Source organism: Balaenoptera physalus, assembly GCF_965194825.1.
Source record: "Balaenoptera physalus genome assembly, chromosome: 19".
In the NCBI taxonomy this organism is placed as follows: Eukaryota; Metazoa; Chordata; class Mammalia; order Artiodactyla; family Balaenopteridae; genus Balaenoptera; species Balaenoptera physalus.
Window position 1 is genome coordinate 15750268 of NC_138900.1, and position 15090 is coordinate 15765357.

The 15090-nt window shown below is 38.7% G+C and overlaps 1 protein-coding gene across 7 annotated transcripts in view; it reads right to left on the reverse strand.

Moving 5' to 3' along the window:
• Positions 1 to 15090, reverse strand: part of ZFP14 (ZFP14 zinc finger protein) — a 54273-nt gene that overhangs the window by 24012 nt on the left and 15171 nt on the right. Inside the window, exons 1-6 of one of the 7 annotated variants that reach the window (XM_082439437.1) lie at positions 10796 to 14577; positions 10097 to 10139; positions 6147 to 6233; positions 4238 to 4316; positions 2691 to 2817; positions 1461 to 1559 (exon numbers count right to left, since the gene is read on the reverse strand). In XM_082439437.1, the coding sequence (XP_082295563.1) occupies positions 1461 to 1559; positions 2691 to 2817; positions 4238 to 4267 (256 nt within the window). In that variant the 5' untranslated portion in view covers positions 4268 to 4316; positions 6147 to 6233; positions 10097 to 10139; positions 10796 to 14577. Of the gene's footprint in view, positions 1 to 1460; positions 1560 to 2690; positions 2818 to 4237; positions 4317 to 6146; positions 6234 to 9398; positions 9543 to 10096; positions 10140 to 10795; positions 14578 to 15090 lie in introns of those variants that run through there. The other 6 variants (XM_082439436.1, XM_082439435.1, XM_082439438.1 and 3 more) reach the window with 6 other exon arrangements.

The following is a 15090-nucleotide window of genomic DNA, read 5'->3' on the forward strand; positions in this document are numbered from 1 at the left end:
TTAGTTTATAATAACACAATTGATTTTTGTAGCTCAACCTTGTATCCTGTGATCTTACTGTGATCTTCACTTACTGCTTTGAGCAGCTGTTATTTTGATTCCTTACAATTTTCTAAGTATATAATTATGCCATCTCCAAATAGTTTTACTTCTTCCTTTCTCATCTTTATAATATCTCTTATCTCTTTTTGCCTTATTGCAATGCTAGAACCTTCAATACAATGTTAAGTAGAATTGGGGAGACTGGGCATCCTTGCCTTGTTCACAATCTTGGGGGAAACTCTTCAATCAAGTATGATGAAGTTTATGATGTAGTATTTTTTCAGCAGATGTCCTTTATCAGATTGAGGAAGCTCCCCTCAGTTTCTAGTTTCCTGAGAATTTTTATCATGAATGGATATTGAATTTTGTCATATGCTATTTTTACATCTATGGAGATGATCACATGGTTTCTCACATTTCTGTTAATATGATAAATTACACTGATTAATTTTTTAATGTTAAACTAAGCTACGGTTTTCCTGGGATAAACCCTACTTGGTCATCATTTTTATATATTGCTGGATTTAATTTCCTGATATTTTTTAAGCATTTTATATCTATATTCACAAAGGATAGAAATTACCAAAGGGAAAAAAATTATAGACTTATATCCTTCATGAACTTAGTAAAAGAGTTATAGTAGTCTCATAAAATGAGGTGGAAGGAGTTCTTTTTCTGAAGGAATTTGTGTAATACTGTAATATTACTTCCTTAAATATTTAATAGAATTCACCAGTGAAACCATCTGGGCCTAGCATTTTCTTTCTGGAAAGACTTCTGATAATGGATTCAATTACTTTAGCAGATATGAAGTTATTCATATTTTCTTTTTTCTCTTGTGTCAGGTCTGGTAAGCTATATTTTTCAAGGAATTTTTCCATTTCATTTAAGTTGTCAAATTTACTGACATAAAGGTATTCATGGTATTCTCTTATTATTTTTTTAATGGCTGTAAAATGTGAAGTGAAAACCTCTCTTTCATTCCTGGTATTAGTAATTTATGTTGTCTCTCTTTCTTTCGTGATTAGTCAAGCTGGTGTTTATCAATTTTGTTGATCTTTTCAAGAAATCAACTCTAAGTTTTATTAATTTTCACTGTTTTTCTTTTTCTATTTTGTTGATTTTAACTCATATTTATTATCATTTTTTTCCTTCTACTGAGAACAGCTTCTCTCTTTGAAGTGGGAGAGAAACATGAGACAAGAAACACAGAGTTGTAATCAAGGCCAGTAGGAAGTTCCTTTGCTAGCCCAGGCTTAAAAGATTTTAATTTGCTTCCTAGGTCTCAGGCCTTTTCTCCACAGGCTATGGGCTTTTGAAGAGAGATGTGTAACATCTCAAGGGTATGTCTCTACCCTAACATACTTGGCTATTGCCTACAGTAATGACTTCCCCATGCCTGCTAAGCCCTCACTCACCAGGGTGATGTCTTCTTGTCCCTTCCCTTACAACCATCCAGGGCTCCTTCCCTTCATCCAATAAGGTAATCACATCTGGTTTAGAAATGGAAGGTCCTGCTTAAAAGATAATGTGACATGAAATTATAAGCCCCAAGGTCCTTAGGTTCAGATTTGGTTAAATTTATAATAAACGATAGATCAAAATGGTACTTTATAAAGCCTAAGAGCAAAGAAATGCTAGGGAGTTGAAGAACACTCATACTAGGGTAACCTCAGGACCACAAGGAATAGACACCAGATGGGTAAGAACAGGCCTTAAAACAATTTAAACTCATACCTCATACAAGCTCTGTTGAGAGGCAGTCTTTTGTAATAGTTGAGAACACAGAATATGGATCCAGACTGCATGGGTTCATATCCTGCCTTTGTTGCTATGCTACCTCTGCAAGTTATTAACATTTTGGCCTAAATTTTCTCATCTGAAATAAGGGTAATAATAGCATATTTCTCATAGAGTTGTTGTGAGGATTAATTAATAATGTACAATGCTCAGAATAGTACCTAAGTATATGTAGTTACATGTATGTGTATACACATAATATGTGTGTATACTAGCTATTAATTTTTATTGTTATCAATTTGCTGAGAGGAGAATAAGAAGCTTCCTCAGACATCCTCATATCCTTACTAAGATATTCATTTAATGTTGAATGCAAAGTTCTTAGACTTTAACTTTCAACCACAAAGCAAGTAGAACTGAATATGTCTGTTATAGGAAACAGAATGCACTTACTTGAGTTTTAGATGAACTTTGTGGATCCACCTCATACTATGTAAGTTCTACAGGCTCCTCTGATTTTTAAAGAGACTCAGAATCCCTGAGTCTAGGTATTCTCTTTGCAGGTGGATTATAAAGGCGGGTTAAGCATCTACATCAATTCCGAGCTCAAATACAAAGTGAAGTCTGATTTCTTGGAGAATGCTTCTGTCGTAAAAAACCCAGAATTCAAACCCAGCCCCTTGGATACTAAGGAAACATGGAAACAACAGAGCCTGAAGCAAGTCTGAAGGACCTAGCCTGATGAACCTGAGAGTGATGAAGTGTTAAAAGGAGGGGCTTACTTCCAACCTAACAAAGCTTGAACCATTCCTTTGGAACAGAGAGAAAAATTTTATCTAGTTTCTCAAAACATAGTCCTGATACTGACAGAAGAGAAAGCCAGTATAATTTGGGATAAACAGCCTTACCTAGTGAGATGAAGTTGCTATAATTCTCCCACATGACATCCTTATATAAGTCCCTCTGAGCTGAGTCCAGGAATTCCCATTCTTCCTGTGAGAAGTCTATGGCCACATCTCTGAATGTCACTGAACCCTGAAAAAATAAAACTCATGGATAACTTGTGAAAATAAATGAAATATTTTTCAAATGGAAAGAGAGATCAATGATTGCATTGCAAAGAGGGAGGGAGCACACAGCAAGCAACTTTATGACATGTGTAAGGAACAGTAACAAAATTAGTATCACTGAAGCATAGTGCTACATGTCTTGAACAGTCCTGTGAGTGCAGATAAGATTAAATTTTTACCCAAAAATATCTGGAAAGGAATAAAATAACCAAAAGAAGTTCCAATTAAATGAAACAGTGCACACAAACCCTCTGCAAGCTGTATCTCCACCACAAATTCTTAAGAAATATGAGGTCTTCTACCTTCTTTCCCCTTTACTGATCATGAAAAAACATTGATAAAAATGAAATGTACTACGAAATCTCTAAGAAAATAGACTCAAGTTCACCATAAAGTCACATTTTATTATAAGCATCTTCCCTGTTACGACAAATTCTTTAGTAAATTTTTTAAAATTTGCTACATGCCAGTCCACATTTCAAATGTATTAAATCCAATCCTTTTTTCCTCTCTCTTTAGATGTCTGGATTCAATACAGTCTCAAAAATCTTCCTCAACTCTCACATTCTACTTTATCTATTACTTATGCATCTGGATGATCTTCTTACTATTTATCATCCATCATCCCTCACTGAACACCTTTCCTCACTCCTGAGTTAGAGGATACCGAATGGTAAAGGTATCACCCTGGACCAGTGGTTTTCAATGAGGAGTGATTTTACTTCCCAGAAGACATCTGGTCATGTCTGGAGACAATTCTGATAGGCACAACTAGGGAGAAGGGGTGTGAGTGTTAGAAGCGTCTAATTGGTAGAGGCCAGGGATACCGTTAAACATCCTACAATGCAGAGGACAATCCCCCACAATAAAATATTCTCTGGCTCAAAATATTAATACAGTTGAAACTTGAACAACACAGATTTGAACTGCGTGGTACCAGTTATACATATATTTTTTTCAATAGTAAATACTACAGTATTATGCAATTCTTGGTTGGTTGAATCTGTGGATGCAGAACTGCATATAATGAGGAATTCCAGATATGGAGGAATGGCATATACAGAGGGCCAGATTTTCAACTGCACAAAGGGTCAGTGTCCCTAATCCCTGCGTTGTTCAAAGGTCAAGTGTAGTTCCAAGGTTGAGAAACCCTGCTCTAAACCAGAGCATCCTGTAAAACTACACGATGTACTCTGCTCCTAGTATCCTTCTGTCAGGGGTTCCTGGAGATGATTCTTCATCTGTATTTGCAGTTCTGTTCCGATCACCTCCTACTCACCCCATAGCTGAAGGAGGGATCCCTCACCCTAAATGGTATGAGATGACTGAATATCCGACACCTGACAGATGAGACTGACAGCAGGTTATTAGTCACATATACTCACAGCCCGGGAGAGGAAGACACCACACGTCATGCAGGGCCACACAGGGGTTGCACTCAGGAATAGGGTGAACAAGCAGGATCTGTGGGAGGCAGGCTTTATAGTAAAAAGAGGATGAGGGGTCCCTGGCCAATGCAGGAGGATGTGATGGGCTTGTTTGAATAATTCTGTGGGCTGGCAAGGAGGTGAAACCTATTAGGTTGAGGACTAGGAGGGGTTTAGCTGGTCTAGCTGATAGGGAAACTAGCCAGGTAAAGAGTCTTTTCCATTGCATGGGGGCCACATCTGGTGAGAGCAGGGGAACTCTTGGTTAAGTCTTTGGAGACTTGATAAGATATCAAGGCAGCATATGAACTTTTAGGCCTCACAATACAAGGCCGCAATCATATCCCTACCTAATCCACCCAATCCTAAAAGCCTTACATACCATAAGATCTCAACGCATACAGGGACTAAGACCAGCCAATACTAAATCTCATCTTATGTACTTAAAAAATTCAGGTCTGTGGAGAAGTTTGGAGTTTTCCCTATAAGCAGTCAAATAAGACCAAATTCTCTCTTTCATCAAACCACAAGATCATCAAGGAAAGTTCAAAACAGGGATCTCCCACTTAATATTAATAATCCATTCCTGAAAATCAAGACATTCTAACACTACATTATTTTCCCACCATTTTGGGTGGGTGCCTATTTTCCCATCATTTTAAAGCAAAGAATTATACTGCATTATACATCAATGCCAACCCTCCAACTAGCTTCACATTTCCCCCAGGACAGAATTAGAGTACATGTGGGTCAGTGCACACATGATATCTCTGGCTTTAGTACTTTCACTGTCTCTTTTACCAAATTTTTTTTTCTCACTTGCTTTGCTTCTTTCTATACAAGTTTCTTCAATACTTTTCCAACTTCTTAGGAACTCATTTTACAAAATGACAAAAACAGGGGCTACATGTGAAGTGCACTTTGCAAATGCGTTTCCAAGGATAACATAATGGCAGGCCTGGCTCACACTCTGTATGATGCTCTGAGGTCCCCCTTATCACCAGCAGTACCAGTTATACACATCCCCTTTAATGATATCTGCATGCATTTCAAAACATCTGCAGATGGTTCTGATGATCCAGCAATTGTATTTGGAATATAACAAGACTTCCTACACATTGTTTTTTGTTTAAAAAAAAGTTACATTGAACTATACAATTTCACTTACATAAAGTTCTAAAAATAGGCAACATTATTGTATGGTGTGCAAAGTCAGGATTACATTTGGTTACATTTGGACTGGGTAGGTAGAAAGTGACTGAAAGGGGGGCATGTGAATGCTAGTAATAGTCTCTTTCTTGACCTGAGTGCTGACAGCATAGATATACTCAATTTATGAAAATTCATTCAGCTGCACACTTCTGATTTGTGCACTATTCTCTATGTACGTTACACAGCAAAACAAAGTTAAAAAAACTTTTAAAAGATGTCAAATTGTGTATTGGGGATGTAAATTTTTCCCATATAAAACTAGACCCAAAATCACTGTAATTCAGAGAAATATGCTTTCTCTGAAGTTTAGGTATTAAAATCAAAAGCTAAAATCAAAAATGTTAACGGGGGGACACTCTGCAGAGAATACCCACATTCTTCTCAAGGCATTTCACTTTTGCTCCTTGATGGCTATTGACAGAAGATTCTGTAGATAGGAGATGGTCCACATTAGTGGAAAAAAGGAAAGGGGGCACATAGGGGACACTGAGCTATTTGTCCCCAACTCTCACAGGAATGAGAGGAACCAGAGTGGGTTCTTGGATGGAGTTCTGTTAAATAGGAAGTTTCAGGATAAGGAATAATCATTCCTTATGCTGAAACATGGTCTAGAAATTGGCAATATTTCAAAAACGAAGAAGAAACACCAACTTACATGGGCCATTGTTTCCAACTGCAAGAACCGGTCAGTCCTTTTCAAGACTTCTGTGTTGGAGAAGTACAGAGTCCAGATAAGCCAGACCTGGAAGAAGAAAAAGCAGCCATGAAACCAGATGTGCCTCAGAGCTCCCAAAATGACTTATGTTAGTATGAGCTTTTTTTTTCTTCCATTCCTGCTTCCAAACTACTCCTCACCGCTATACCCTCATTGCTCTCATACCCAACTGGAGGAGAGTATAGGGAGTCTGAAGAAATCCAAGCCCTGACGAAACTCAGCTAAACAATGATGATCTTTGTGCAGAGCCCAGATACTTCAGCGGGAGGATTTCTATCCAGTTTCCCGTCTGGCAGTGTGGATCTGGTCCTGACACTGGATTCCTCAGACTTGTCCTGAGCAGCATCTCCCCTTTCCAGTTCAATTTTTCAGGGCTGAGAAAGGGCCACACCATGCACACAGAGCCCCCTATGAGCCCCAGGATCCTGCCTGAACCTCCTAAACACAAAGACTGAAAACCACACAGATTGGGCCTGGCAGCTCCTGCCACTGTAAAGCTGCACTGGCCTTTCCCCAGCCAGGACAACTCACTACTCTGTTTCCCAATCAGAACCTCTCATACCATGACGTCCTTTTCCACCCCCTCTCTTTCAGTAGAGGATTCATGATTGTTGCAGTTAGTCAACAACAAACATTCATTGAGAACTTTCATGTGATGGCTGCTTTAGGTACATCACTCAGCATTGTTGTGCAAAGTAGTTCCTCTCTCCTTTCCATAGTTCAGAAAACTAATGCTCAGGGGTCAGATCATTTGCCCAGATTCACAGTTATTAAGTGGCAGAGCTTTGTTTTGAGTCCACATTCCTCTAACTAAAAAGCCATCTTTCAACTTTGGTTTTTGTCTCTGAAGGGTAGAATTTCTACTTCACTGAGAGAAACCTGAGCAAGGGCAATTCACTAAAAAATAGAAATAACCTTTCAAAAGATACTAGACCTCACTACTAATTAACGAAATGTGTTAAAGCAACCAAAAAATACCTCTTTACAGCGACTAGATTGGGAGATCTAAAAGACTGATGATACGCTGTATTAGCAAGGTCACAGCACACTAGGTTGGTCCAGATTTAGAACTGTGTGAAACGGCATTTAAACCCCAAACCCCGTAACGCTGTAAACCAGAAACTCCACTTCTGGGACTAAAGGAACTATTTGCACATGTATATAGAGATGTTTGCAGAGATATGCGAACAGATTCGGTTTATAATGAATAAAAGTTGAAAATAATTAAACTGGGGAATGATTAAATAAACTGTACTGCATCTATACCACTGAAAACCATGCAAAGAGTAAAAAGTGATGATGTTGCCCTAACTTTGATGAAATGGGTAAAGCCAGTATGTTAAATACAAAACCCCCCCAGCATGTGTGGCCTTAAACTATTTTGACAGAAAAAAAAAAAATCACATGTATGCCTAGAAGGACCAGTTAAAATGTTTACAGTGGTAGCTCACAACACTCACCACCATATTAAACACAGTGTGACCCTAGAGTATGCAAATACTCCAAAGAAGGGAAAGACTTTCCCAATTCAAGTTTTCCTCCAGTCTTCTGTTGAACTGAAGAAAAAAGTTCAGGATACTCTTAAAAACAGCTGTTGTTTTTCCTGAGTGGCTTTTCTTCTTTACTTCAGCGCCTAATTCATGATTTAATCATGAACCAACTCTATGATTTAATTTACCCATATGTTAGAGTACTACCTAGAAAAGGATGACAAAGTCTCTGATATCTTTTAGGCACTGATGGCAGTCTCATGGCTGCTTCCTTTCACAGCGTCCTGACAAATGGGTTTCTTTTGCTTCTGAACCAATCCTTTGGGCTAAGGTGCCTATGAAGCCCTCCAACTGCTATTAGATCTTCTTGTCCTATCTGTCTAACCTTGCATGTAACATCATTAAAATAAAAATTGTAAGGCATAAATCGTACTGTATGAAATTCTTTTACAGAGACCTCACAGCTATAACCTGGACATAACTTGACAGTGCTTGCTGTCGTCAGCTTAATATCACCCCCCTCATGATGGATTACTGAGTAAGGTGGGAAGGATTTGTTCAAGTATACGTGATGACGAGATTTGGTATACTGTTGTAATTACTAACATAGGCTTTGCTGTCAAACTTCCAAGATATAAATCTCACCTCTGACAGTTATTAAGTGTGTTATCTTGGACATGTTACTTAACTTTTCAGCCTTAGATTCCTCCTATATAAAATGGTGATAACTATAGATTCTATCCCAAAGCATTGTTATGTGTATTAAATAAGACACTACATATAATAACACACTAAAGTAGCAAATAAACATTTAATAAACATCAGCTATATCACTGAAGATGAAGAATACTACATACTGCTTCCCACAGTTATTAAAGAAAATTCTCTTCTGCGCTTTCTTTTTTCTTCCGCAAAAAATTTGAGCTTCTCAGCCCCGCTCTTCCTTAGAATGCTAATAAATTTCAGAGCTTCAGACTGATAGGCAATTCCTCTTGATTAACAACAATTTACAAAGGGAGGGTATGTGGATGGATGAAGCACACATGGCACAATCCTCATAATTTTTGGATCTGGGTGATGAGAAAAAACATGGATCACACTTTAATAATATCAACTAAATCTACTGAGCACTTATGTATCAAGCATTATCTGAGGACTTTACATATATTAATTCACCTATTCTTAGCAACCCTATACAGTAGGTTCTATTATTATCCTCCTTTTACAGATGAAGGAACTGTGGCACAAAGAGATGAAATAAATTGCCCCAACTTCACCCAGCTCTAAGGGTGAAGGATTAGGATTAGAACCCTGATAATTCAGCTCCTTAACCCATACTGCAACTATCCTAAACTGCCTGTCATAAAACCACATAAATATGTGGCCTGAAACAAACTCATGCCGTCAAAAACCTCAAACCACTTTTCAAATTTCTACTGATGTTTCCCTTCCCTCCCACCAGTAATCCCTTGTCTTGTTAACACAGAGTTCTCTGTTAAAAATCTATCACCTTACCACTCCTAAAAGCCTCAAAAGCATAAGACCCTGTCACCAATCAAACCATCTCGTATCTTTCCCTGCTTTTGACCTCAGGGCAGTGGAAAAGATCAAAGCACCTAGTGTATGATTCCAACTAAACTATAATAAATAAATCACAGCCTAAAATAAAGCTCTACGGTTAGCGTCCCTGCATGAGGTTTACCTGCAGACCATTCAAATTATTAGAAAGCAGCAGCTCACAGGCGGAATTAAATGACTGCCAAATGTTCATCTGAATAGCCACTGGAGAGGAGAGGATACCCTTGGTGGAGGTGGGGGACTCTACCCTCATCCTCTCCACCATTCACTGGGAAGGAAGAACAAAGTACCACGCCAATGGATAGGATATTCCGGTGTTAAAGCCTAACCAGCTAAAGACTACCTGTAACAATCCTGTACAGTCCAACAAAATAAGATTTATTGACTCAAGAGAGGGAGGAAATTCCACAGGAATGGCTGGAATGTGATGGAGGAGAGGGATAAGAAAAGCTCTTTTGTAAAGAGCTGAATTCCAGCTGAAGGATTCTGAGGAAGTGGGGAACCATTCTTCAGTGACTGCTGTTTCAGAGGTGAGAATAGGAGAGGCAGGGATTAATTGGAGATTGAGTGCTAGAAAGTGAAGTGAGGGTAATTTAGCAGCTGGGTATCCCCACTGATAAAATAAAATCAGCAAGGCAGGTCTGGAACAACACTGGTAAGAAAGCTATAAGCTCTCCAAAAGGGAGTCTTTATGGCATTTTAGAACTGCTGCATGACCTGGGCAGAAATAATGTTTTATATTAACTCTGCAGCTTGCTTTATCTGTCTATTCTCTCCCATCCAGATTAATGGCAGGGCCGCTTTTTCTTTTTTCAGTCCGACCTGATTTTTCACTCTTTCACAGGAGAAGCAAACGTCCCCACGTCTAGAAAAAAATAAAAATTACATTTCATGGAACAAAGAGGAAAGATAAACGTATATATAATTATATATATATATATATACACACACATATATAATTGTATATATATAATTATTTTCCCCTTTCTGACTCCATTCCTAAAGATCAGCAGGTTGGGGGAAGGAGACGGGAATCTGGACACATTGCGCCTTTTTCGGAGCTCAGCCTGTCCAGATTAAGGACACACCCCCGTTACCACATTTGCTCCCGCCATCCACCACACACATAACCCGATGGAAGTAAGAGGGAGCCTGGGGAGAAGCTGACCCTTCCGGGTGAGAATGGCCAGAGTACAAAGACCAGGGCTGGAATATGTCTCTGAGTTCTCAAAAGCTGCCTTGGGAGGGAGCTCTGGTTAAGCTGTGGTTCTGAGAGCTGTTGTTCTTCTGCGTCTTTTTGTTAGGGGCCTTCACTGTGAGGTTCATAAATCTAACTCGGGGCCATTCTGGGCCGCTGCATCTGTGCGGCCCTGAAGCAGGAGGACAGAGGACGCACCAGGGCGCCCAGTGTCCAGTCAGCGTCACAAACTACACAGTCACTTCAGCCCAGTGCACACAGAAGCCCGCGCAGCCCCCGCGACGCCCCCGCGCCCATTTCCTCAATGCACCAGACCAACTCACCTCTCCGAGCCGACACCAGCAAGGAAGGCGGAAGGAAACTAGGTGCAGAGGCTTGTGGGAAATGTAGTCCCGGTAGGGAGGGCCTGGTCCTCGCCCCAACGGGCTGAGAGGAATGCGCAAGCGCGGGCGCGAGCGCTTGGGGCGGGAGCGGGCGGTGGACCTCCGGACTTGGAGATGGGCTACTGGGGGAGGGGTTTCGAAGCTGCCCCGGGCTGAACGAGGCACACGCTGGCAGCTTGGATTTGCTTTGTCCCTGAGGAACCCCTACTAGGGCTTAGAGAGGTCTTGGCACCAGCAGGCGCCTAATATATGTACTAGGCACACGGCAGGTGCTCAGTATATATACCCAAGCAGGACGTAGATATACATCAAGTCTCAATATCCCCCAAACCCTAGCAGAACCTGGACCCACAGAGGTTGCTCGCGCTCTCGCTCCCTCCCTCCCTCCTCTCTTTGGGTTTTTTCCCTCTCTCCCCCCTGCGCTTGTGAACGTTTAGTTCTATAAAAGTCTATTCGTTTAAGGTGGTTGATATTGTCACTTAGAGGTTCTTTATCCTTACTGATTTTTAAAAATCTAGTTCTAGTAATTCCTGAGATAGGTGTGGCTATTTCTATTTTCCTTTCAGTACTACTAAGTTTTGCTTCAAGTATTTTCAAGCTCTGTTAAGTACATACATCTATGATTGTTTTCCGATGAGGAGGATTTAAAAGTAAACATTACGGAGGGTGTCTTCAGAAGTCTCCCAGATGAATAATAATTGGATTTGTCCTGTCTTGAGTTCATTCAGGAAAGAAAGCGGATAAGCCTGCCAGCGACCACACTGCAGCATCCTCCGCATCTTAAATTTTTTATGTATTAGTTCATAGATGGAAGGATTTTTCTCCTCTCAAAAAACTTTAGAAATTATCTGAAAATATCTAGGCTAATCTTAAATCTCATTTTTCGAACAGTAGAATATGTATGAAGTAGGAGATACATGAAAACTGCGATTGTGGATTTGTCTATTTCTACCTTTAGTTCATTCAGTTTTTGCATCATGTATTTTGAAGCTGTTATTATAGTATATGCACATTTATGATTGTTTCTTCCCAATGAATTGACCCTTCTATTATGAAACATTTCTCTGTGTCTCTTGTCTTGACATCTGTTTTATCTAACATTAGTAGAGTCACTCTAGTTTGCTTGTGCTTACTGTGTGCACAAGTATATCTTGTTCTACCTTTTTCCCTTGAACCCATCTGTGATTACATTTAATATACATTTCTGGTAGATAGCATGTAGTTTGGGTTTCACATTTTTTATCCAGTGTGGCAGTCTTGGGGCTTTTCACTGAAATATGTAATCAATTTATATTGATGTAATTATTAATTTGTTTGGGTTTACTATTTTGTTGATTTCTATTTGCCACATTAAAAAAAATTAACTATTTCTCCTTTCTTGCTTTTTTTTGAGGGGGGTTGATTAATTTTTTCTGATATATTTGAATTCTGTTGGCTCTTCAGCTATACCTCTATGCATCTTGTTAGAGGTTGCTCCAGGGATTAAATATGCATCTTTAATATAGTTTACACTAGAATTAATATCATACCACTTCATGTAAAATATAAGAACCTGTAACAATATCATTTCATTTGCACTCCTCATTCTTTTTTTTTTTTTTTTTTTGGCCACACTATGGGGCATGACAATCTTAGTTCCCCAACCAGGGATCGAACCCACACCCCCTAGGGGAAGGGTGGAGTCTCAACCACTGAACCACCAGGGAAGTCCCTGAACTTTTTATTCTTTCTCCTACTGTTGTCATTTCAACTACATACCTTATAAAACCCACCGTACCATGTTACATTATTTTGCTTTAAACAGTCATATACTTTAATAACATTTAGGAAAGAAAACAAATTTTAGAGTTACCCACATATTTTCCATTTCTGATACTCTTCTTTCCTACCTGTTGGTCTTTCCTTCCTGTTTCATCCAATGTCAATTCCCTTCAACCTGAAGAACTCCCTCTAGTGTTTTCTATACTACAGTTATACTGGTTATGATCTAAATCTTCATTTATCTGAAAATATCTTCATTTCATCTTCATTTTAAAAGGATATTTTTCTCTGGGGATAGAATTCTGAATTCACATTTTTTTCTTTAGTACTTTAAAGATGTTATTCCATTGTCTTTTGGCTTTTATTGTTTCTGATTAAGTCAGCATTATTCATATTTTTGTTTCCCAATATGTTATGTATTGTTTTTTTCTATCTGATTACAGGATTTTCTATTTATTAGATTTGGGGGATTTTGGCCATAGTTATTGTTCTACCACATTCTATCAATCCTCTCATTCTAGGACTCTATTTACAAGTACAGTAGGTCACTTAATATTGTTCCATAAATATCTTTCTTTTTTCAATCTTTTTCCTTTTTGTACTTAAGATTGGATAATTATTACTGATCTATCATGGAGATTACTGACCATTTCTTCTGATGCCCACCATCTGTTCTTATGCTCATTCAGTGAAATTTTTGTTTGTTTTTTCAGTTATAAAACTCTCATTCCCAATTCTATTTTATCCTTTCCATTTTTCTGCTGAAGTTCCTGTCCATTTATTCATTATGACTATATTTTCCATTAAGTCAATAAACATTTTTATACTACCTCCTAATTAATTCCAATATCTGGGTAATCTCAAGTTCTATTTCCATTGGTTGCTTTTTTCCTGCTTATGGATCACATTTTCCTGCTTTTTTGAATGAGTAGTCATTTTTGATTGTATGTTATACATTGTGGATGCTATGTTGTTGAGAGTTCAGATTTCGTTATCTTTCTTTAAAGATTATTGATTTTTTTATAGCAGCCAGTTAATTTACTGGCAGATCAGTCTGATCCCTTCAAGGCCTATTTTAAATCTTTCTTCCCTTAGATCTAGAGTAGCCTTTGCTTAGGGCTAGCATAACCGTACTCTAAAGGTGTGGCCTTTTTAGGGTGTGAGCTGACTACTAGGGTGTTCAGAAGTGTCTGTCCACTCTAAATGTTTGGAATTTCCTTTTTCCCAGCACTTCTAGAATCTCTGTTCAGCTCGTAATTCCCCAGCAGCTGTTCTCTGCTAGGCTTTGTGGAGTCTCTTCCTGTACATGCACAGATTAGTATTAATTAAAAATTTAAGAAGATCCCTAGGCACAGTTCTGGGACTCCGTCTTTGCAGAAAACTATTCTCTTGACTCTACCCCACTAATTCCAGCCACTTAGCATCCCCAAACTCTTAGGCTTAGGCCAAATTCTTAGCCTACTCCGCTCAGTGAGACTCTGAGTTTACTTGAGCTATACCTCTCCATACCATACTCCAGAAAGTAGCCCCAGGCAGAAAGCAGAGACAATCATGGGCTTACTTCATGTTTTTCTCTTCTATCAGTGATCATAGTCCTGCACTGCCTATTGTCCAAAGTTTGAAAACCATTGCCTCATATATTTTGCCTAGTTTTATGATTGTTTTTGGCAAGAAACCTAGTTTGATATCAGTTACTCCATCATGGTCAGGAGGCTTTAAAATTTTTTAAATTCCTGGAATCCATACCTCTCTTGTATTTCTAGTTCACTAGGATTGTTGGTTGGAGACTGAACCAACATCCTTTGCTAGTTCACAACCTTAAGTAAGTTAATTAATTGAGTTTTTAGTACATTTGACCCGTCTAGCACTTAGGAATACATTGCTTTTATTACAGTGCTCATGACGTACTTGATTGGATTCAACAAAAAGAATCTGCAATTTCAGGCATCTCAGTGGAAAAATGAAACCGTGTCCTGCAGTGATTGTATTTTATTTTTTTAAATCTAAGATAGCTGCATTTTTCTTTTACTTTAATGAGACAATTAGGCTTTTGGTCCCATCCTGTCTTTAGGTGTTACTTTTAAAATGTTAATACTTTCTCTTAGTCACATTTAACTGAAAGAAAGTCCTTCATAAGTTATTCACCAAATACTTATCATACACATAGACCAGGCTTTTTTTTTTTTGGCCATGCTGTGTGGCGCAGCATGTGGGATCTTAGTTCCTAGACCAGGGATCGAACCCATGCCCCTTGCATTGGAAGCACAGAATCTTAACCACTGGACTACCAGGGAGATCCCAACCAGGCATTATTATGCATCAGATACATTAATTAATTAATAAGTAAAATCACACACAAAAGCCCAGTTACTACCCTCAATGAGCTCACAGCCAAGAACTGAAAAATGACCATTTTATATTTATTTATTTATTTATTTATATTTTTGGCTGCATCAGGTTTTAATCGTGGCATG